Here is a 25,685-nt window from a genome sequence, read left to right on the forward strand (position 1 = left end):
GGCTGTCTCAGCGCCAAGCGTTTACACTGCACGAGGAGGAGGGGGGAGGAGGCTGCACGAGGAGGAGGGGGGAGCGGCCGCTAGAGTTCGACGGCGGGGACGCTATTGGCTGTTGCTGCGCGAAGCTTGCAGCCAATAGGAACGTAGGCGCTTTTGCTTTATCAACAGCGCCCGGGAGCCTTCTCGCTTTATTTCAGCTTTGTTCAGCGAACACATCTGACCTGCATCATGAGCGGAAGAGGCAAAACCGGCGGCAAGGCTAGGGCCAAGGCCAAGACTCGCTCTTCCCGCGCTGGGCTGCAGTTCCCCGTGGGCCGTGTGCACAGGCTCCTGCGCAAAGGAAACTACGCAGAGCGTGTTGGCGCCGGTGCCCCCGTCTACCTTGCCGCCGTGCTGGAGTATCTTACCGCTGAGATTCTCGAGTTGGCCGGCAACGCCGCCCGCGACAACAAGAAGACTCGTATCATCCCCCGTCATCTGCAGCTGGCTGTTCGCAACGACGAGGAGTTGAACAAACTGCTCGGAGGAGTTACCATTGCCCAGGGTGGTGTGCTGCCCAACATTCAGGCTGTGCTTCTCCCCAAGAAGACCGAGAAGGCGGTCAAGGCCAAGTAAATCTCCGCTTCTTTGTCCATACCCAAAGGCTCTTTTAAGAGCCACCCAACTCTACTCAAAAAGTGCTACGTTTCCTCACCAGTAACACAACACGCAGTACATGTAATACACGCAAAATACGTGTAGTGCATATTCTATGAATTCCTTTATCACGTTACGTGATAAAGGAATAAACTAAAATGAAAATAGTATATATAACGCGATGTGTGTCTATATTTATATATATATATAGATATGGATATAGATATATATATATATAGATATATATATAGATATAGATATATATAGATATATATAGATATACACATACATGCACACACTATTATGCTTTTGATCAATGAGTAAAAGCACTAAAACAATTGACAAGATAAATATTTACAAGCTGAAAATACCTAGATATATACACACGGGTGGGTATTATGTTCGTGTGTGCGGAGATAAGTATTGTTGAATAAACAAATGAGAGCGATCAACCTGCATTGCGTTTAGTGTACATAAAACCAGGCTGGACAGCAGTAAGCCGCCACTGTGTTCTAACAGCAGTATTTTGCGGTTCGGAATGACGGCCAATAGCGCGCAAGCTCGATTTTGAAGACGCCCTATCAGACGCTGGCAGCTCCGACACGTCCAATCGGCGACGAGCGGCTCTAAAGCTTAAAAGGGCCGTGAGGAGGCGAGGGAGCGTTATTCTCTTTCAAGAGTTCAGCGCCATGGCAAGAACGAAGCAGACCGCCCGCAAGTCCACCGGTGGCAAGGCCCCGAGGAAGCAGCTGGCCACCAAGGCAGCCCGCAAGAGCGCCCCGGCTACCGGCGGCGTGAAGAAGCCTCACCGTTACAGGCCCGGCACCGTCGCTCTGAGAGAGATCCGTCGCTACCAGAAATCCACTGAGCTGTTGATCCGCAAGCTGCCCTTCCAGCGCCTGGTGCGTGAGATCGCTCAGGACTTCAAGACCGATCTGCGCTTCCAGAGCTCCGCCGTCATGGCTCTGCAGGAGGCAAGCGAGGCGTACTTGGTGGGTCTGTTTGAAGACACTAACCTGTGCGCCATCCACGCCAAGAGAGTCACCATTATGCCTAAGGACATCCAGCTGGCCCGCCGTATCCGCGGAGAGCGCGCTTAAACGGAGCGCTTTGACGTTTTCCCTTAATACCCAACGGCTCTTTTAAGAGCCACCTACCTGTGTCTGTGCCAAAAGAGTTGTTTTTCTACATGCGTTTTATATGCATTTATATATATTATATTTATTATATAAAATTATACATTGTTTTGAGTACACTTAGTACTACTTTTTCATACAACATTCATATATATATATATATGAATGTTGTATGAAAAAGTAGTACTAAGTGTACTCAAAACAATGTATACATTTAACATAACGTACATTTTATCAATATTTCGCGCCTTTTTAATAGCCAGCAATTACTAGAGCTTACTGCAATGGCTAAATACATAGAAACACACAAGCACAAGATTTATGAGCACATTATTGGTGAAATAATAGAGAAAGGCATCTATATATATATTATGTGTGTGTGCGTGAGTACTGAGGGAACTGCTGCATGTAACACTGATGGAGCTTGGATGCCACCGTGTGGTTCAACTGCACCATTGCATGCACTGTTATAAGTTGCAAGAGTTCTGTTATAAGTGTGTGTGTGGTGACATAAATTGAACTCTTCTTACTGAAAAAGGCATTGTTTCACTACACGGCGGCATCCATCAGTGTTACATGTGCAATGTAATATATACACACACATTGATATACTCGGTAATATTGTCATATTCTCTCTAGATATTAATATATACCTAGCTACATATATATATATCGTGAGGTTTACTTAATGTATAGATTATGGACGTATCATAAGACTTACAATATATTTATATACGCATGTTTTCATGTTTTAAGAGCTCTCTCTCTCTCTCTCTCTCTCTCTCTCTCTCTGTATATATATCTAAAAAATATATAGAAACGTTTTATATATTGTTCATATATACACATATATATGTGTTTGTGTGTGTGTGTTGTTAAACAGCGCAATTGCATTGATGAGGCTTAGTACCTTTTCATATGGACATGGAACATAAGACTTACTTCACTTTGTATATATAAGTGTATGTTGAGCTGACTACTTCACGTTTTAAGAGTTTGGATGCCACCATGTGGTTAAAGTTCTGTATTGCATTGCTCAAGAATATATCTATATAATTCTTGAGCATATATATTTATTGTTTTTTTCCTTTTTTTATGGAAAGAAAATTAGACATTCATGCAAACACACGCACACATATATATTGAGGCAATGTGTCTTTGCAATGTTTGAGCATATCTTGTGGCTGTGTATGAGACTATGTCCAAAACCACATTGACTCGTAAATATAAAGGAAAAATCAAATGTAGATATCCCATTTAAACTTTTTATTTGGAATTATTTATTGGGTCCAGGAGATGGCAGCAACGTCACATTCCTTAAATTACATCTTCTCTCTAATTGCAGGGCAAATATTATATGTAATACAGATAAACTTTGTGGAAAGGTCCAAATTGGCTTGACTCTGGTTTTTCATCTTACTATTGGTAATAATCAATCTAATCAATCTATATTTTCCTGGGACAATATACAATTACCTTTAATACATGTAAATAAATGAAAATAGTAATACTACTACTTGTAATGATGATGATGATGATGATAATAATAATCATAATAATGTTAATTACTAAATGACTAATAATAAAATTAATAATTATACATAATATCACCAATCATATAATAACAATAAATTATGAGTAATAAACTCTTAATAGTAAATAAAATGACTAATATTACCATTACTAATAGTAATACAAATTACTTATATGAACATTTATAATACTACTACTACTCCTACTCCTACTACTACTACTACTAATAATAATAATAATAATAATAATAATAACAATCAGAATGATACTACTAATAATTAATAATAACAAATTATTATTCACTATTTATTAATAAAGCATTATTAATATTTATTATACGTAATCAAATTTACCAACATTAACACTAATATAATTAATGATATTATGGCGTTAATAAAAAAATTAATAATTAAACAAAAAAATAAAATATAATAATAATAAATATTCTTATTCTTATTATAATTTTTTTTATTATTATTATTATGACTTTCTTTGGTATTTGACCATAGGGTGATTTTTTTAGACACGTGTACATGGCACTACTAAGACTTTAGTCTCTCTCTCTCTCTCTCTCTCTCTACACACACACACACACACTATATATATATATATATATATATATATATATATATATATATATATATATATATATATATATATATATATATATATAATAAAGATATATATTATATGTATATTCTCCGGCCACGGGTGGAGTGTCTGGAGTGCTAGTTTGTTGGCTATCTGGGCTGCTAGCTAGGTGAGTGAAGCTAAATTAGCGATTAGCATGTACCATTAAATTGGCCAAATATACTGCACTAAACTAGCAGGTAGGTGTTCATTCTGTCCCCTGTGTATGTATTTTATATTGTGATTAGTGTATTTAGCCACAGTGTTGTTGAAACTCGCCTACATGAGCGGTTGCTATGGCTTCCGAATAGGTAACTAGGCGCTAGCATAGCTTAGCTTAGCTTAGCGTGCGGGTTTGTTTACGTTTTCGTGGTTCACAAAATGGCGGCCATTCCCTTCTCTAGGTCAGAGGTCAGAGGTCACGAGGTACAGCGAATTTGATGTGTAGTTTATTAATGTAATTGCATTAAATTATCTTTTTACGGGGCAAAGTTTAACTGCAATGTCCATTCCCCCACTCTCTAAAAATCTACCGTTTGTGGATATTTGGTTTTCCTTAAATGGCCGCCATTTTGCGTAATTCTGCTCGCTAAATATTGCTTACACAAGTTAAGAGTTACTAAACGTGGAATCAATACATGTTTTTTGGCCGTGCTTTTAATTTCTAACTATTTTGGATAGAAGAATGAAATAATTTTTTGGAGCTAAGGTTAAAGGCAAGATTTAAACCGCTACTCTCTGACTAGTGAACCAAGTCTTTAGGACACATTTAAATATTTCATCATTGGTATACTTGACTTGAGTCCTAAGAAATAATTAAATCTTTACTAATTATGTCATTGGCGTTCTGTCCAATTGTTAAGGTGTATTTTAAGGTGTGTTAATATGTGTAATAATAATTATAACATGAATAATGTTAATTTGTTGTGTATATATATATAGTTATATATGAGTTATTTATTTATTTAATGCTATCTCTATGGAAGGTTGAAATAGGTTTAATGTACTGATCTTGTTTTTTGGTGGAGCTTGCAGCCCATCTGCTGGTCGAATGCAGACACTGCAAAGAATTATGAATGAGTGGGTGAGAAAGCAAATCTTTTTACCTGTTTTGAAATGTTTTATTTGTTTACATGATTTTGGATTAGGGGGGCCACATATGGTGGTCTAATACTGTTATTTCACATGGATCAGGAGAAATTTTCACTGAACCAAATATATTATGTGTAGAGTGAGTGAAAAGGATTGGGGCATAGTGCGAATTATTGACATGAATTCGAATAATAACAAATATTTTATTTGAGTTGTCAATTATTTACAAAGCCCAGCACAATTTTTGAAGTACTTTAGAGGTACACATTAGTAGAAGTTTAATGAACTCTGTAATTGAGTACACTTAGTTTGACGAATACACTTGAAAACTCTTTTCTATTTGATAAAACATACATGAGACACAGTAATCGTGCTTCGTGTGTTCCACAATTTGGATTTCACAAGGCATATTATTGTCCATGAGAAGACAGGCTTTCTCTGAGAAACCTACTTACTCACTACTACTACTACTACTAATAATAATAATAATCATAATAATAATAATTATAATAATAATAATAATAATTATTATTATTATTATTATTATTATTATTATTATTATTATTATTATTATTATGGTAGTTGTTGTTGTTGTATCTTGCAAGATGTTTTTCCCCCCCTTCCATTTGCAAAAGTTGCCCACTGGTGATCCACTAAGCAGTACATATGTTAAGGCATTTCATTTGTTGTATTATTTCTTTTTTGTTTGGGTACATTTGAAGGGACAAAATGAAACAGAAAACAAATGAAACTAACACAAATAAATATAATATAATATATATACCTAAAATAATATATATATAAAACACATAAGACATAGAAAAAGAAACCAAAAGATATATGTGAAATGATATGTAATTATATGTATGTTCATGTATTTATTATTATATGTGTGTGGATGTGTGTGTGAGAGTGAGCTTGTGTATATCCATAATATGCAATAATTGATGTTTACCTTTTTTCTCTTTTCCAACCACTTCCTTCAACGTGTCCCAGCATTTATTTTGTATGCATGAAAAGATATTAATATTAAGACATTTTAAACATAATAAATGTATTAATAATTTTATGTAATGCTATCTCCATGTAACATTGACATATGTTTAATGTACTGATCTTGTAAATTGTTGTTTTGTCTTTGTTTGTGTGTGGTTTGACAGACAGTTCTAAGGGAGATGTTTTTTGGTGGAGCTTGGAGTCCATCTGCTGGTCGAAGGAATACACTGCAGAGATTTATGAATGAGTGAGTGAGAATACAAATCTTTTGACCTGTTTTGAAATTTTATTTGTTTGCATGATTTTGGATTACGAGGGCCACATATGGTTGTCTAATTGTGTTAGTTCACATGGATCAAGAGAGTTTTTAACTGCAATATTTTATGTGTAGCGAAGTGAGCGAAATGGCTCGGGTCTGAGAGGGAATGACGGATTGAAATTCAAATATTAACAACTATTTAATTTGAGTTGTAATGTATTTGCTACTCCCAGCACAATTTATGAAGTACTTTAGAGGTACGCATTAGTAGACGTTTAGTGAACTCCGTAATTGAGTACACTTAGTTTGGCGAATACACTTTAACAAATAGCTTATATTTGATCAAACATGCATGAGACACAGTAATCGTGCTTCGTGTGTTCCACATTTTGGATTTCACACGGCAGATTATTATCCATGAGAAGACAGGCTGTCTCTGAGAAACATACTTACTCACTACTACTACTACTACTACTACTACTAATAAATATTATTATTATTATGGTTATTTCTTCGACTGTTCCAACACTCTGTGATTTAGAGCTTATTGTGTTACATTACGACAGGTTTCTGACCCATAGTTTATTTCAAGAGATGGCCTACAAATGTGTACTTTTCATCACAATTTGATTAGGGCATTTGTCTTTTATATATTATCATATAAAGATAATAGAATGAGATTCCTTTTTCAGTTGTTTAACACGATCCGCATATATGGCTACAACTTTATAATAAAGAGCAGAGGATCTTGCCCCCTTCCATTTGCAAATGTTGCCCACTGATGATCCACTAAGCCTGAAATATGTTAAAGCAGGATTTTTTGCCGTGTTATTTTTTGTTGTAGGAAATTTGAAGGGACAATACGAAACATAAACCAAAAAAAAACATAACAAGAATAACTCTAATAAAATGTATATACCTAAAATAATCTATATATATATAAATATAAATATATATATATATATATATAAACCAAAAAAGAAATAGAAAAATGAAAAAGAAAAGATTATACACAGCTCCTATGTTAGAACCCAAAACATGATTCATTCCGCCCTAGTATTTTTGATTGACAAAACATACTAAATATATGTATACATTTCTTTAATGCTATCTCCATGTAACATTGAAATAGGTTTAAGGAGTACACTGCAGAGATTTGTAAATGAGTGAGTGAGAATACAAATCTTTCTACCTGCTTTTGTAATGTTTTATTTGTTTACATGATTTTGGATTTTGAGGGCCACATATGGTTGTGTAGTAGTGTTCATTTCTTATGGATCAAGAGGGTTATTATTAACTGATATAATTATTTTATGTGTAAAGTGAGAAAAAAGGATTGGAGCATATTCCGAAAGATTGTTAGAAAATAAATCAACCTCCCAGCACAATTTTCAAAGTACTTCCGAAGTACACATTAGTAGAAGTTTAATGAACTCCGTAAATACATACACCTAGTTTGACGAATGCACTTTACAAAATGGCTTATATTTGATAAAACGTACATGATACACATTAATCGTCCTTTTTGTGGTCCACACGTTGAATTTCTCAAGGATTATTATTATTAATATTTTTATTAGATTTATTTACTTTTTTTTTATGGAGTATTTGGGTTTGTACTGCTACTACATGTCTCTTGAGCGATAACACTGGGATTTAGAGATGATGTAGTGATATATATTACGACAATATTTATTAAGCTTTTTATTTTTTGGCTGAATATAGGCTTTGTACAACACTCAAACCAACTACTAAAACCAACAAATGAACAAACACACAGCGAAATGTTTTTGTACGTTGCCCTCCGTTTGTTTGGTGAGGGGAAAATATTCAAATGTCCCACGCGGTTCAGTGCTTCATAAAGTCGGTCTGGCAATATGTAATATTCAGCATTCATTGGTGTAAGATATCTACAGTTATTACTTTCAAGCAGATACGGTTTATAATCAGTCTTTCTGTAGCGCTCTAGCGTGCGGGGGCGGTGCGGACGGCCTCACCGCGAGGGGCCACCCAGCTGCTTTGTACTGGGCTCCGCCTCTCTGTCTTCAACTAGGTCCGGTAGAGTAGAATATCAGGCGCCGGCCGGCCGCTCTAACTTCATTCTTTCTCTTCTCGTCGACAGGGAGCAAGAGCAGCAACGATGTCCGGCCGAGGAAAAGGAGGCAAGGGGCTCGGGAAAGGAGGCGCCAAGCGTCACCGCAAAGTTCTTCGCGATAACATCCAGGGCATCACCAAGCCCGCTATCCGCCGTCTTGCGCGTCGTGGTGGCGTCAAGCGTATCTCCGGTCTGATCTACGAGGAGACCCGCGGTGTGCTGAAAGTGTTCCTGGAGAACGTGATCAGAGACGCCGTCACCTACACCGAGCACGCCAAGAGAAAGACCGTCACCGCCATGGATGTGGTGTACGCCCTGAAACGCCAGGGACGCACTCTTTACGGATTCGGAGGTTAAACGCTCGTCTAGAACAACGCAAACAACAACGGCTCTTTTAAGAGCCACCCACAAATCCACCCAAAGACAAGTTTTCCGTGTTTGAATAAGATACAGTAGTTGAATAACACTAAATTTCCCTATATAAAACGTCCCACTGCCCGTGAATTAGCAGATAAAGTGTGGAAATGCACTATGAAAGATATATTTAAGGATATCAGTATTATTGTGTGTGTGTGTGTGTGTGTACGCTATATATTTATAGATAATTTATACATATATGCCTACCAGTGTGTGTGTGTGTGTGTGTATATGTATACGCACGTGTGTTATTAAAGAATAGATTTTCATCATATAAATATCCGAGTCTGGGAATAAGAAGCGTCAGCGTAAAGTCAATTATTGTATGAGTTTTAGGTAGTTTTAGAGGACCGCCGTAGGATCTCCCGGCCATTCAACTGAACCAGACATTAGTTTACACGAAGGCAAAGTGATGAATAAACATACAGGCGCGCGTTTGTGCGCGCTCTCAAAGCGCATATGTCTTTATTTGTCCGCTTCTAAGCTAACGCATACGAAGCGTCAATTTTTACAAGGTATAAAACGGTCTTAAACTTAGTACACTTAGTCCTACACGGGGGCCGTCGCCTTCGCCGCTGTGTGCGCGGGAAGGCACACAAAGAGCAGGCTGCAGCAGCGGGTGGAGGGTGGAGGGTGGATGGGGTTGGGGGGGGGAGGGGGGAGGGGGGGAGGGGGGGAGGGGTATTACAGTGGAGCGAGCTGTGTTTGTCCAATGGTGGTTTGACGGCATTCGAAAGGCGTGACTCATGTTAATTAGACTAGCAGAGTGTAAATAACGTGGGGGTTAGTCGCCTCCCCCTCATTCTTCAGTCTAACTCGAAGACGAGCAGGATGCCTGAGCCAGCAAAGTCCGCCCCGAAGAAGGGCTCCAAGAAGGCCGTCACCAAGACCGCCGGCAAGGGAGGCAAGAAGCGCAGAAAGTCCAGGAAGGAGAGCTACGCCATCTACGTCTACAAGGTGCTGAAGCAGGTCCACCCCGACACCGGAATCTCCTCAAAGGCGATGGGTATCATGAACTCCTTCGTGAACGACATCTTCGAGCGCATCGCCGGTGAGTCTTCCCGCCTGGCTCACTACAACAAGCGTTCCACCATCACCTCCAGGGAGATCCAGACCGCCGTGCGCCTGCTTCTGCCCGGCGAGCTGGCCAAGCACGCCGTCTCCGAGGGAACAAAGGCCGTCACCAAGTACACCAGCTCCAAGTAAAGAGCGAACCCGCTCCGATCAAACCCAACGGCTCTTTTAAGAGCCACCCACGTTTTCCACTAAAGAGCAGCGTTCCGTGTCCCTTTTCTAATGTGTTTTGGAAAAGAAAAAAAAAACATTAAGTATTCATATACGTAGTGTGTGTGTGTGTGTGTATTGTAGTGAATGTGTATATTTATATGTATAAAAATAATAAATAAAATTGTGAACATATATATATATATATATATATATATGATATATTAGATATGTATATGTATATTAGATATGTATATAGATATATATATATGTATATAGAGATATATATATATATATGTATATAGAGATATATATATATATATATATATATATGTATATATATAGATATATATATACATATATATATATATATATAGATATATATATAGATATAGATATAGATATATAGATATAGATATAGAGATATAGATATAGAGATATAGATATAGATATATAGATATAGATATAGATATATAGATAGAAGAAATGGAAGGCGCATGATTCCCCATTATGTGCTGGGCTATGCAGTGACTAGTGACACTAGTGACCAGTACATAGGTGGTCAATAAATCACACAAATAGTACATAAGAGGTGGTACAGCACAAAGTGTGTATAAGAGATTATGCTATTCATGGGGAAGTGACATATTGCACAACGTCTATGCCTAGAGGAGATCAAAGTACACATATGTATGTACACATTAGCCACGTGCAAAGTGCTATAATTACTATAGTGCTAGATTATTATAGTGCTATAATTAAAGAACAGTTGAGCTTACCTAGTAGTAACACAATCCCAATGATAAGCGTGTAACTGCTCTGCCCTATGACACATACTGTGACAAACTCTGTTGTAATTTGTTTCAAGAAAATACAGCCAATGAATCTAGACATACACCAAAACTAGCTCCTAGTGAGCTGCATATAAACATGTGATTAGAAATCATATGTCGCTATGAATGATTAATGTTAAATGTAACCTATTTGTGGTGTTACAAACTTTTTTCTGCATCCATAAACAGAAAATCAGCTGTAAGCCACACAAAACACACCCTACACGACTGTTGGTCCAACATCTGAGCTTCCACACCTGATGCTGCTAACGAGAGCCGCGTGTGAACGATAGAGCCAGGTGTGCTTCGTCTTACAAAGGCATAAATAAGCCCCCTCCCAGGTCAGCAAGCGAGACCCCAATTTTGGCGTCATGTTTGTCTTAACAGGCAGCAAGTAGAACCAGATCAGGGTAGTAAAGCAACACGCTTACTGTTTGGAGTAGAAATTTAGCTTATTATGCTGCTGCACACAGCTAGGCCTCAGAGTTCTACAGGTGCTGGTGGTTTAGGTATATTGATAAGTTAGGCCTCAGTTATGTAGTGTTTCTGCAGTGTTTTTAGGTCTATTTATATGTTAGGCCTGAGTAATATAGTGCTTCTGCAGTGTTTTTAGGTATATTGATAAGTTAGGCCTCAGTTATGTAGTGTTTCTGCAGTGTTTTTAGGTCTATTTATATGTTAGGCCTGAGTAATATAGTGCTTCTGCAGTGTTTTTAGGTATATTGATAAGTTAGGCATCAGTTATGTAGTGCTGCTGCAGCATTTTCAGGTATATTTATATGTTAGGTCTCATAAATATACCTGCACACACTGCAGCAGCACTACATTACTATGTTACGCCTGAGTATCATAGTGCTGCTTCAGTGTGTGCAGGTATATTTCTACGTTAGGCCTGTCTGTCATAGTGTTGCTGCAGCGTGTGCAGGTGTATTTAGAAGCTAGGCCTCAGTTCATCGGGTGCTGGTGGAATGCGTACGTGTAAGAGCCGCAGCTAGCCAACAAGGTTCTACAGCAGGTAGAGTGAGCGCGCAGGTAAAAGTAGGCACTAGGCCTCAGTGTTACAGTGCTGCTGCAGTGTGTTCAGGTTAATTTAGGAGCTAGGCCTCAGTAATATGGTGCTGCTGCAGTGTTTTTTTAGTTATATTTATATGTTAGGCCTCAGTAGTATATACCTGCACACACTGCAGCAGCACTATAAGTTAGGGCTGAGTATCATAGTGCTGCTGCAGTGTGTGCAGGTACATTTAGGTGCTAGGCCTCAGTTATGTAGTGCTGCCGCAGAGTTTTCGTGTCTATTTGTATGTTAGGCCTGAGCAATATAGTGCTTCTGCAGCGTTTTTAGGTATATTGATTTGTTAGGCCTCAGTATTGTAGTGCTGCTTCAGTGTGTGCAGGTACATTTAGGAGCTAGGCCTCATAAATATACCAAAAAAAAAACACTGCAGCAGCACCATTTTACTATGTTATGCCTCAGTAGAATATACCTGCACACACTGCAGCAGCACTATAAGTTAGGGCTGAGTATCATAGTGCTGCTGCAGTGTGTGCAGGTACATTTAGGAGCTAGGCCTCAGTAATGTAGTGCTGCCGCAGCGTTTTTAAGTATCTTGATAAGTAAGGCCTCAGTAATGTAGTGCTGCTGCAGTGTTTTTAGGTATCTTGATAAGTAAGGCCTCAGTTATGTAGTGGTTCTGCAGAGTTTTTAGGTATATTGATTTGTTAGGCCTCAGTATTATAGTGCTGCTGCAGTGTGTGCAGGTACATTTAGGAGCTAGGCCTCAGTAATATAGTGCTTCTGCAGCGTATTTAGATCTATTTATATGTTAGGCCTGAGCAATATAGTGCTTCTGCAGCGTATTTAGGTCTATTTATATGTTAGGCCTGAGCAATATAGTGCTTCTGCAGTGTTTTTCGGTGTCTTGATAAGTTAGGCCTCAGTTATGTAGTGCTGCTGCAGCGTGTGCAGGTGTATTTAGAAGCTAGGCCTCAGAGTTCTACGGGTGCTTGTGGAATGCGTACGCGTAAGAGCCGCAGCTAGGCAACGAGGTTCTACAGCAGGTAGAGTGAGCGCGCAGGTAAAAGTAGGCACTAGGCCTCAGTATTATAGTGCTGCTGCAGTGTTTTTTTTTTAGTTATATTTATATGTTAGGCCTCAGTAGTATATACCTGCACACACTGCAGCAGCACTATAAGTTAGGGCTGAGTATCATAGTGCTGCTGCAGTGTGTGCAGGTACATTTAGGAGCTAGGCCTCAGTAATGTAGTGCTGCTGCAGTGTTTTTAAGTATCTTGATAAGTAAGGCCTCAGTAATGTAGTGCTGCTGCAGTGTTTTTAGGTATCTTGATAAGTAAGGGCTCAGTTATGTAGTGCTGCCGCAGTGTTTTTTAGGTATTTTGATAAGTAAGGGCTCAGTTATGTAGTGCTGCCGCAGTGTTTTTAGGTATCTTGATAAGTAAGGCCTCAGTTATGTAGTGGTTCTGCAGAGTTTTCATGTCTGTTTATATGTTAGGCCTGAGCAATATAGTGCTTCTGCAGCGTTTTTAGGTATATTGATTTGTTAGGCCTCAGTATTATAGTGCTGATTCAGTGTGTGCAGGTACATTTAGGAGCTAGGCCTCATATAAATACCAAAAAAAAACACTGCAGAGCACCATTTTACTATGTTATGCCTCAGTAGAATATACCTGCACACACTGCAGCAGCACTATAAGTTAGGGCTGAGTATCATAGGGCTGCTGCAGTGTGTGCAGGTACATTTAGGAGCTAGGCCTCAGTAATATAGTGCTTCTGCAGTGTTTTCAGGTCTATTTAGATGTTAGCCCTGAGCAATATAGTGCTTCTGCAGCGTATTTAGGTCTATTTATATGTTAGGCCTGAGCAATATAGTGCTTCTGCAGTGTTTTTCGGTGTCTTGATAAGTTAGGCCTCAGTTATGTAGTGCTGCTGCAGCGTGTGCAGGTGTATTTAGAAGCTAGGCCTCAGAGTTCTACGGGTGCTTGTGGAATGCGTACGCGTAAGAGCCGCAGCTAGGCAACGAGGTTCTACAGCAGGTAGAGTGAGCGCGCAGGTAAAAGTAGGCACTAGGCCTCAGTGTTACAGTGCTGCTGCGGTGTGTTCAGGTAAAGTTAGGAGTTAGGCCTCAGTATTGCAGCGCTCGTGGAGTGTGAATTTAGCCGCTAGGCCTCAGCCTTCCGATTGACAGAATGTTCATGTAGGCCTTTACCTACTGCTATATTTGGATCTATTAAAAATGTTACCACAATAAAAGTGTGGCCTCACGCTCATTTTTTTCTTCTGTATTAGGGTTCTGGGCGGTTGGGGTTGTCATGAATTAGGGTTAGGGTTGTAATAAATTAGGGTTATAATAAATTAGGGTTATGGTGCTTAGGGTTAGAATATATTAGGGTTAGAATATGTTAGGGTTATGGGGCTTAGGGTTAGAATATATTAGGGTTAGGGGGCTTAGGGTTAGAATATGTTAGGGTTAGGGGGCTTAGGGTTAGAATATGTTAGGGTTAGGGGGCTTAGGGTTAGAATATGTTAGGGTTAGAATATATTAGGGTTAGGGTGCTTAGGGTTAGAATATATTAGGGTTGAGGGGCTTAGGGTTAGAATATATTAGGGTTGAGGGGCTTAGGGTTAGAATATGTTAGGGTTAGGGGGCTTAGGGTTAGAATATGTTAGGGTTAGGGGGCTTTGGGTTAGAATATGTTAGGGTTAGGGGGCTTAGGGTTAGAATATGTTAGGGTTAGAATATATTAGGGTTAGGGTGCTTAGGGTTAGAATATATTAGGGTTATGGTGCTTAGGGTTAGAATATATTAGGGTTGAGGGGCTTAGGGTTAGAATATGTTAGGGTTAGGAGGTTTAGAGTTAGAATAAATTAGGGTTGGGGGGTCTTAGGGCTGGTGGAGGGCCGGTGTTTGGGGGAATTAGGGCTCGTTACCGGAGCGCCGAGTCGATTCAGGTGCGCCTAACGAGCCGCGCCCGGAGCCCGGGACCCACAAGAGCCGAGCGCTCCACGAGGAGCGCCGATCCGAGTGCGGGGCGCCGGCGACGAAGACCAGGCGGCGACAAAGACGCGTGGGAGTCGACTGCGGGAGTCGTCCATTCGCGCAACACACCGCGCGCGCACTGTGCTTTACGCACTCCACAAGGGCGCCCCGCAACACCAGCTAAACTACGCACACGCGCCTCACACACCCGACACGCTCTCGCCCACACTCTCCTCCGACGACACCCACGCCGTTCGCCCCGCTCGCGATACCCTTTCACGACATTATTACACGATAAGCACGCCAAATGCGCCGTTGCCCGTTCGGAGCGCGGCCGGCTCGGCGCGCTTCGAGGAGCGCCGCGAGAAAGGCGCCGTCCGCACGCCGCCCTTTCCGCCTTCACGACACGCGAGGGGGCCTCTCGGAGGCGGGAGAGTGCTTTAACGCTCGCCAGGTTGGCCACGCGCGCGGATTTCGTGCGAGAAACGCGGCGAGAAAACACAACGCGAGCCTGCAGCTGCGCCACGGCTGCACAGCACCGGCCGGGTTGAGTCTACAACGTTCTCATGCGGCGCTTAAGGGCCGCCCCCCTCGCCGCTGAGGGAGGTTCCACAGAACGCTACAGCAGCAGACACACAGTGCTCGCTCCAGCACGCAGCAAAGCAGAACGATGGCAGAAGTCGCTCCCGCCCCAGCCGCCTCGGCGCCCGCCAAGGCCCCCAAGAAGAAGGCGGCCGCCCGCCCCAAGAAGGCCGGCCCCAGCGTCGGCGAGCTTATCGTCAAGGCCGTCTCGGCATCCAAGGAGAGGAGCGGCGTGTCCCTCGCCGCCCTGAAGAAAGCCCTGGCTGCCGGCGGCTACGACGTGGAGAAGAACAACTCTCGCGTTAAGATCGCCGTCAAGAGCCTCGTCACCAAGGGCACTCTGGTGCAGACCAAAGGCACCGGCGCGTCGGGCTCTTTCAAGCTCAACAAGAAGCAGGCCGAGGCCAAGAAGAAGCCGGCCAAGAAGGCTGCTCCTAAAGCCAAGAAGCCCGCCGCCAAGAAACCGGCTGCCGCGAAAAAGCCCAAGAAGGTAGCGGCGAAGAAGCCCGCCGCGGCCAAGAAGTCTCCCAAAAAGGCCAAGAAACCCGCAGCGGCTGCGAAGAAGGCAACCAAGAGCCCCAAGAAGGCGAAGAAGCCGGCGGCTCCCAAGAAAGCCACCAAGAGCCCAAAGAAAGCCAAGGCTGTCAAGCCCAAAGCGGCCAAGCCCAAGGCGGCGAAGCCCAAGAAGGCTGCCCCCAAGAAGAAGTAAACGGTGCCGTTTACCTTCATGTTTTGTTCCTCTCTAACAACGGCTCTTTTAAGAGCCACCCACAGTTTCGTTTCAAAGAGCTTCCTTTGCTATAAACACGTACATATATGTATTCAAAGCATATAACAGTGTCTAATGTGTATGGCGTATGACACTATTTATCGTTGTATGATCATCATTTTAACATACAAATACGGCTCCCATATAAGTAGCTGTCATAGCACAACCACAGCCACTGTAGGTATTCGTTTCATTAGTTTGTTTATTAGGTTATTTCTTTTCGTTTACAACTTTAGATTTATTTGAGCGGGAAGGCATAAGTCTCTGTCTGCAGCAGTAGGTCTCTGTCTCACACACACACAAAGCAGGCAGCACGAGGAGGAGGGGGAGGTGGGGGCCCAAAGCGAGCAGCGGAGGGCGGGCGCTGGCGTTGGACGGCGGACACGCGATTGGCTGTCTCAGCGCCAAGCGTTTACACTGCACGAGGAGGAGGGGGGAGGAGGCTGCACGAGGAGGAGGGGGGAGCGGCCGCTAGAGTTCGACGGCGGGGACGCTATTGGCTGTTGCTGCGCGAAGCTTGCAGCCAATAGGAACGTAGGCGCTTTTGCTTTATCAACAGCGCCCGGGAGCCTTCTCGCTTTATTTCAGCTTTGTTCAGCGAACACATCTGACCTGCATCATGAGCGGAAGAGGCAAAACCGGCGGCAAGGCTAGGGCCAAGGCCAAGACTCGCTCTTCCCGCGCTGGGCTGCAGTTCCCCGTGGGCCGTGTGCACAGGCTCCTGCGCAAAGGAAACTACGCAGAGCGTGTTGGCGCCGGTGCCCCCGTCTACCTTGCCGCCGTGCTGGAGTATCTTACCGCTGAGATTCTCGAGTTGGCCGGCAACGCCGCCCGCGACAACAAGAAGACTCGTATCATCCCCCGTCATCTGCAGCTGGCTGTTCGCAACGACGAGGAGTTGAACAAACTGCTCGGAGGAGTTACCATTGCCCAGGGTGGTGTGCTGCCCAACATTCAGGCTGTGCTTCTCCCCAAGAAGACCGAGAAGGCGGTCAAGGCCAAGTAAATCTCCGCTTCTTTGTCCATACCCAAAGGCTCTTTTAAGAGCCACCCAACTCTACTCAAAAAGTGCTACGTTTCCTCACCAGTAACACAACACGCAGTACATGTAATACACGCAAAATACGTGTAGTGCATATTCTATGAATTCCTTTATCACGTTACGTGATAAAGGAATAAACTAAAATGAAAATAGTATATATAACGCGATGTGTGTCTATATTTATATATATATATAGATATGGATATAGATATATATATATATAGATATATATATAGATATAGATATATATAGATATATATAGATATACACATACATGCACACACTATTATGCTTTTGATCAATGAGTAAAAGCACTAAAACAATTGACAAGATAAATATTTACAAGCTGAAAATACCTAGATATATACACACGGGTGGGTATTATGTTCGTGTGTGCGGAGATAAGTATTGTTGAATAAACAAATGAGAGCGATCAACCTGCATTGCGTTTAGTGTACATAAAACCAGGCTGGACAGCAGTAAGCCGCCACTGTGTTCTAACAGCAGTATTTTGCGGTTCGGAATGACGGCCAATAGCGCGCAAGCTCGATTTTGAAGACGCCCTATCAGACGCTGGCAGCTCCGACACGTCCAATCGGCGACGAGCGGCTCTAAAGCTTAAAAGGGCCGTGAGGAGGCGAGGGAGCGTTATTCTCTTTCAAGAGTTCAGCGCCATGGCAAGAACGAAGCAGACCGCCCGCAAGTCCACCGGTGGCAAGGCCCCGAGGAAGCAGCTGGCCACCAAGGCAGCCCGCAAGAGCGCCCCGGCTACCGGCGGCGTGAAGAAGCCTCACCGTTACAGGCCCGGCACCGTCGCTCTGAGAGAGATCCGTCGCTACCAGAAATCCACTGAGCTGTTGATCCGCAAGCTGCCCTTCCAGCGCCTGGTGCGTGAGATCGCTCAGGACTTCAAGACCGATCTGCGCTTCCAGAGCTCCGCCGTCATGGCTCTGCAGGAGGCAAGCGAGGCGTACTTGGTGGGTCTGTTTGAAGACACTAACCTGTGCGCCATCCACGCCAAGAGAGTCACCATTATGCCTAAGGACATCCAGCTGGCCCGCCGTATCCGCGGAGAGCGCGCTTAAACGGAGCGCTTTGACGTTTTCCCTTAATACCCAACGGCTCTTTTAAGAGCCACCTACCTGTGTCTGTGCCAAAAGAGTTGTTTTTCTACATGCGTTTTATATGCATTTATATATATTATATTTATTATATAAAATTATACATTGTTTTGAGTACACTTAGTACTACTTTTGCATACAACATTCATATATAATATATATATATATATATATGTATATATATATATATATATATATATATATATATATATATATATATATGTATATATATGTATATATTATATTCTGTGTATTATATATATTATATTATATGCGTGTGTGTATGTATGTATATATATGTGTATATATATATATATATATATATAATATATATATGTATGTATACATATATATATAATATATATGTATGTATACATACATATATTATATATATGTATGTATACATACACACATGCATATAATATATATAATTTATACATTGTTTTGAGTACACTTAGTACTACTTTTTCATACAACATTCATATATATATATATATGAATGTTGTATGAAAAAGTAGTACTAAGTGTACTCAAAACAATGTATACATTTAACATAACGTACATTTTATCAATATTTCGCGCCTTTTTAATAGCCAGCAATTACTAGAGCTTACTGCAATGGCTAAATACATAGAAACACACAAGCACAAGATTTATGAGCACATTATTGGTGAAATAATAGAGAAAGGCATCTATATATATATTATGTGTGTGTGCGTGAGTACTGAGGGAACTGCTGCATGTAACACTGATGGAGCTTGGATGCCACCGTGTGGTTCAACTGCACCATTGCATGCACTGTTATAAGTTGCAAGAGTTCTGTTATAAGTGTGTGTGTGGTGACATAAATTGAACTCTTCTTACTGAAAAAGGCATTGTTTCACTACACGGCGGCATCCATCAGTGTTACATGTGCAATGTAATATATACACACACATTGATATACTCGGTAATATTGTCATATTCTCTCTAGATATTAATATATACCTAGCTACATATATATATATCGTGAGGTTTACTTAATGTATAGATTATGGACGTATCATAAGACTTACAATATATTTATATACGCATGTTTTCATGTTTTAAGAGCTCTCTCTCTCTCTCTCTCTCTCTCTCTCTCTCTCTGTATATATATCTAAAAAATATATAGAAACGTTTTATATATTGTTCATATATACACATATATATGTGTTTGTGTGTGTGTGTTGTTAAACAGCGCAATTGCATTGATGAGGCTTAGTACCTTTTCATATGGACATGGAACATAAGACTTACTTCACTTTGTATATATAAGTGTATGTTGAGCTGACTACTTCACGTTTTAAGAGTTTGGATGCCACCATGTGGTTAAAGTTCTGTATTGCATTGCTCAAGAATATATCTATATAATTCTTGAGCATATATATTTATTGTTTTTTTCCTTTTTTTATGGAAAGAAAATTAGACATTCATGCAAACACACGCACACATATATATTGAGGCAATGTGTCTTTGCAATGTTTGAGCATATCTTGTGGCTGTGTATGAGACTATGTCCAAAACCACATTGACTCGTAAATATAAAGGAAAAATCAAATGTAGATATCCCATTTAAACTTTTTATTTGGAATTATTTATTGGGTCCAGGAGATGGCAGCAACGTCACATTCCTTAAATTACATCTTCTCTCTAATTGCAGGGCAAATATTATATGTAATACAGATAAACTTTGTGGAAAGGTCCAAATTGGCTTGACTCTGGTTTTTCATCTTACTATTGGTAATAATCAATCTAATCAATCTATATTTTCCTGGGACAATATACAATTACCTTTAATACATGTAAATAAATGAAAATAGTAATACTACTACTTGTAATGATGATGATGATGATGATAATAATAATCATAATAATGTTAATTACTAAATGACTAATAATAAAATTAATAATTATACATAATATCACCAATCATATAATAACAATAAATTATGAGTAATAAACTCTTAATAGTAAATAAAATGACTAATATTACCATTACTAATAGTAATACAAATTACTTATATGAACATTTATAATACTACTACTACTCCTACTCCTACTACTACTACTACTAATAATAATAATAATAATAATAATAATAACAATCAGAATGATACTACTAATAATTAATAATAACAAATTATTATTCACTATTTATTAATAAAGCATTATTAATATTTATTATACGTAATCAAATTTACCAACATTAACACTAATATAATTAATGATATTATGGCGTTAATAAAAAAATTAATAATTAAACAAAAAAATAAAATATAATAATAATAAATATTCTTATTCTTATTATAATTTTTTTTATTATTATTATTATGACTTTCTTTGGTATTTGACCATAGGGTGATTTTTTTAGACACGTGTACATGGCACTACTAAGACTTTAGTCTCTCTCTCTCTCTCTCTCTCTCTACACACACACACACACACTATATATATATATATATATATATATATATATATATATATATATATATATATATATATATATATATATATATATATATATATATAATAAAGATATATATTATATGTATATTCTCCGGCCACGGGTGGAGTGTCTGGAGTGCTAGTTTGTTGGCTATCTGGGCTGCTAGCTAGGTGAGTGAAGCTAAATTAGCGATTAGCATGTACCATTAAATTGGCCAAATATACTGCACTAAACTAGCAGGTAGGTGTTCATTCTGTCCCCTGTGTATGTATTTTATATTGTGATTAGTGTATTTAGCCACAGTGTTGTTGAAACTCGCCTACATGAGCGGTTGCTATGGCTTCCGAATAGGTAACTAGGCGCTAGCATAGCTTAGCTTAGCTTAGCGTGCGGGTTTGTTTACGTTTTCGTGGTTCACAAAATGGCGGCCATTCCCTTCTCTAGGTCAGAGGTCAGAGGTCACGAGGTACAGCGAATTTGATGTGTAGTTTATTAATGTAATTGCATTAAATTATCTTTTTACGGGGCAAAGTTTAACTGCAATGTCCATTCCCCCACTCTCTAAAAATCTACCGTTTGTGGATATTTGGTTTTCCTTAAATGGCCGCCATTTTGCGTAATTCTGCTCGCTAAATATTGCTTACACAAGTTAAGAGTTACTAAACGTGGAATCAATACATGTTTTTTGGCCGTGCTTTTAATTTCTAACTATTTTGGATAGAAGAATGAAATAATTTTTTGGAGCTAAGGTTAAAGGCAAGATTTAAACCGCTACTCTCTGACTAGTGAACCAAGTCTTTAGGACACATTTAAATATTTCATCATTGGTATACTTGACTTGAGTCCTAAGAAATAATTAAATCTTTACTAATTATGTCATTGGCGTTCTGTCCAATTGTTAAGGTGTATTTTAAGGTGTGTTAATATGTGTAATAATAATTATAACATGAATAATGTTAATTTGTTGTGTATATATATATAGTTATATATGAGTTATTTATTTATTTAATGCTATCTCTATGGAAGGTTGAAATAGGTTTAATGTACTGATCTTGTTTTTTGGTGGAGCTTGCAGCCCATCTGCTGGTCGAATGCAGACACTGCAAAGAATTATGAATGAGTGGGTGAGAAAGCAAATCTTTTTACCTGTTTTGAAATGTTTTATTTGTTTACATGATTTTGGATTAGGGGGGCCACATATGGTGGTCTAATACTGTTATTTCACATGGATCAGGAGAAATTTTCACTGAACCAAATATATTATGTGTAGAGTGAGTGAAAAGGATTGGGGCATAGTGCGAATTATTGACATGAATTCGAATAATAACAAATATTTTATTTGAGTTGTCAATTATTTACAAAGCCCAGCACAATTTTTGAAGTACTTTAGAGGTACACATTAGTAGAAGTTTAATGAACTCTGTAATTGAGTACACTTAGTTTGACGAATACACTTGAAAACTCTTTTCTATTTGATAAAACATACATGAGACACAGTAATCGTGCTTCGTGTGTTCCACAATTTGGATTTCACAAGGCATATTATTGTCCATGAGAAGACAGGCTTTCTCTGAGAAACCTACTTACTCACTACTACTACTACTACTAATAATAATAATAATCATAATAATAATAATTATAATAATAATAATAATAATTATTATTATTATTATTATTATTATTATTATTATTATTATTATTATTATGGTAGTTGTTGTTGTTGTATCTTGCAAGATGTTTTTCCCCCCCTTCCATTTGCAAAAGTTGCCCACTGGTGATCCACTAAGCAGTACATATGTTAAGGCATTTCATTTGTTGTATTATTTCTTTTTTGTTTGGGTACATTTGAAGGGACAAAATGAAACAGAAAACAAATGAAACTAACACAAATAAATATAATATAATATATATACCTAAAATAATATATATATAAAACACATAAGACATAGAAAAAGAAACCAAAAGATATATGTGAAATGATATGTAATTATATGTATGTTCATGTATTTATTATTATATGTGTGTGGATGTGTGTGTGAGAGTGAGCTTGTGTATATCCATAATATGCAATAATTGATGTTTACCTTTTTTCTCTTTTCCAACCACTTCCTTCAACGTGTCCCAGCATTTATTTTGTATGCATGAAAAGATATTAATATTAAGACATTTTAAACATAATAAATGTATTAATAATTTTATGTAATGCTATCTCCATGTAACATTGACATATGTTTAATGTACTGATCTTGTAAATTGTTGTTTTGTCTTTGTTTGTGTGTGGTTTGACAGACAGTTCTAAGGGAGATGTTTTTTGGTGGAGCTTGGAGTCCATCTGCTGGTCGAAGGAATACACTGCAGAGATTTATGAATGAGTGAGTGAGAATACAAATCTTTTGACCTGTTTTGAAATTTTATTTGTTTGCATGATTTTGGATTACGAGGGCCACATATGGTTGTCTAATTGTGTTAGTTCACATGGATCAAGAGAGTTTTTAACTGCAATATTTTATGTGTAGCGAAGTGAGCGAAATGGCTCGGGTCTGAGAGGGAATGACGGATTGAAATTCAAATATTAACAACTATTTAATTTGAGTTGTAATGTATTTGCTACTCCCAGCACAATTTATGAAGTACTTTAGAGGTACGCATTAGTAGACGTTTAGTGAACTCCGTAATTGAGTACACTTAGTTTGGCGAATACACTTTAACAAATAGCTTATATTTGATCAAACATGCATGAGACACAGTAATCGTGCTTCGTGTGTTCCACATTTTGGATTTCACACGGCAGATTATTATCCATGAGAAGACAGGCTGTCTCTGAGAAACATACTTACTCACTACTACTACTACTACTACTACTACTAATAAATATTATTATTATTATGGTTATTTCTTCGACTGTTCCAACACTCTGTGATTTAGAGCTTATTGTGTTACATTACGACAGGTTTCTGACCCATAGTTTATTTCAAGAGATGGCCTACAAATGTGTACTTTTCATCACAATTTGATTAGGGCATTTGTCTTTTATATATTATCATATAAAGATAATAGAATGAGATTCCTTTTTCAGTTGTTTAACACGATCCGCATATATGGCTACAACTTTATAATAAAGAGCAGAGGATCTTGCCCCCTTCCATTTGCAAATGTTGCCCACTGATGATCCACTAAGCCTGAAATATGTTAAAGCAGGATTTTTTGCCGTGTTATTTTTTGTTGTAGGAAATTTGAAGGGACAATACGAAACATAAACCAAAAAAAAACATAACAAGAATAACTCTAATAAAATGTATATACCTAAAATAATCTATATATATATAAATATAAATATATATATATATATATATAAACCAAAAAAGAAATAGAAAAATGAAAAAGAAAAGATTATACACAGCTCCTATGTTAGAACCCAAAACATGATTCATTCCGCCCTAGTATTTTTGATTGACAAAACATACTAAATATATGTATACATTTCTTTAATGCTATCTCCATGTAACATTGAAATAGGTTTAAGGAGTACACTGCAGAGATTTGTAAATGAGTGAGTGAGAATACAAATCTTTCTACCTGCTTTTGTAATGTTTTATTTGTTTACATGATTTTGGATTTTGAGGGCCACATATGGTTGTGTAGTAGTGTTCATTTCTTATGGATCAAGAGGGTTATTATTAACTGATATAATTATTTTATGTGTAAAGTGAGAAAAAAGGATTGGAGCATATTCCGAAAGATTGTTAGAAAATAAATCAACCTCCCAGCACAATTTTCAAAGTACTTCCGAAGTACACATTAGTAGAAGTTTAATGAACTCCGTAAATACATACACCTAGTTTGACGAATGCACTTTACAAAATGGCTTATATTTGATAAAACGTACATGATACACATTAATCGTCCTTTTTGTGGTCCACACGTTGAATTTCTCAAGGATTATTATTATTAATATTTTTATTAGATTTATTTACTTTTTTTTTATGGAGTATTTGGGTTTGTACTGCTACTACATGTCTCTTGAGCGATAACACTGGGATTTAGAGATGATGTAGTGATATATATTACGACAATATTTATTAAGCTTTTTATTTTTTGGCTGAATATAGGCTTTGTACAACACTCAAACCAACTACTAAAACCAACAAATGAACAAACACACAGCGAAATGTTTTTGTACGTTGCCCTCCGTTTGTTTGGTGAGGGGAAAATATTCAAATGTCCCACGCGGTTCAGTGCTTCATAAAGTCGGTCTGGCAATATGTAATATTCAGCATTCATTGGTGTAAGATATCTACAGTTATTACTTTCAAGCAGATACGGTTTATAATCAGTCTTTCTGTAGCGCTCTAGCGTGCGGGGGCGGTGCGGACGGCCTCACCGCGAGGGGCCACCCAGCTGCTTTGTACTGGGCTCCGCCTCTCTGTCTTCAACTAGGTCCGGTAGAGTAGAATATCAGGCGCCGGCCGGCCGCTCTAACTTCATTCTTTCTCTTCTCGTCGACAGGGAGCAAGAGCAGCAACGATGTCCGGCCGAGGAAAAGGAGGCAAGGGGCTCGGGAAAGGAGGCGCCAAGCGTCACCGCAAAGTTCTTCGCGATAACATCCAGGGCATCACCAAGCCCGCTATCCGCCGTCTTGCGCGTCGTGGTGGCGTCAAGCGTATCTCCGGTCTGATCTACGAGGAGACCCGCGGTGTGCTGAAAGTGTTCCTGGAGAACGTGATCAGAGACGCCGTCACCTACACCGAGCACGCCAAGAGAAAGACCGTCACCGCCATGGATGTGGTGTACGCCCTGAAACGCCAGGGACGCACTCTTTACGGATTCGGAGGTTAAACGCTCGTCTAGAACAACGCAA

General features: G+C 39.3%; 3 protein-coding genes across 6 annotated transcripts in view; all 3 read left to right on the top strand.

The window, feature by feature from the left end:
* Window positions 1-8,747, top strand: part of LOC125798649 (histone H4) — a 36,520-nt gene extending 27,773 nt beyond the window's left edge. For both annotated transcript variants that reach the window (XM_049474182.1, XM_049474183.1), the window contains one exon: window positions 8,405-8,747. In XM_049474182.1, coding sequence (XP_049330139.1) covers window positions 8,423-8,734 — 312 coding nt within the window. In that variant the 5' untranslated portion in view covers window positions 8,405-8,422 and the 3' untranslated portion in view covers window positions 8,735-8,747. The remainder of the gene's footprint in view (window positions 1-8,404) is intronic.
* LOC125798650 (histone H4) overlaps window positions 1-25,677 on the top strand; it is a 53,450-nt gene extending 27,773 nt beyond the window's left edge. For both annotated transcript variants that reach the window (XM_049474185.1, XM_049474184.1), the window contains exon 2: window positions 25,334-25,677. In XM_049474185.1, coding sequence (XP_049330142.1) covers window positions 25,352-25,663 — 312 coding nt within the window. In that variant the 5' untranslated portion in view covers window positions 25,334-25,351 and the 3' untranslated portion in view covers window positions 25,664-25,677. The remainder of the gene's footprint in view (window positions 1-25,333) is intronic.
* The window catches only part of LOC125798651 (histone H4), a 69,398-nt gene that overhangs the window by 27,773 nt on the left and 15,940 nt on the right, over window positions 1-25,685 (top strand). The window lies entirely within an intron of this gene.

The sequence above is a fragment of the Astyanax mexicanus genome, unplaced genomic scaffold (assembly GCF_023375975.1).
Source record: "Astyanax mexicanus isolate ESR-SI-001 unplaced genomic scaffold, AstMex3_surface scaffold_69, whole genome shotgun sequence".
Taxonomy (NCBI): Eukaryota; Metazoa; Chordata; class Actinopteri; order Characiformes; family Acestrorhamphidae; genus Astyanax; species Astyanax mexicanus.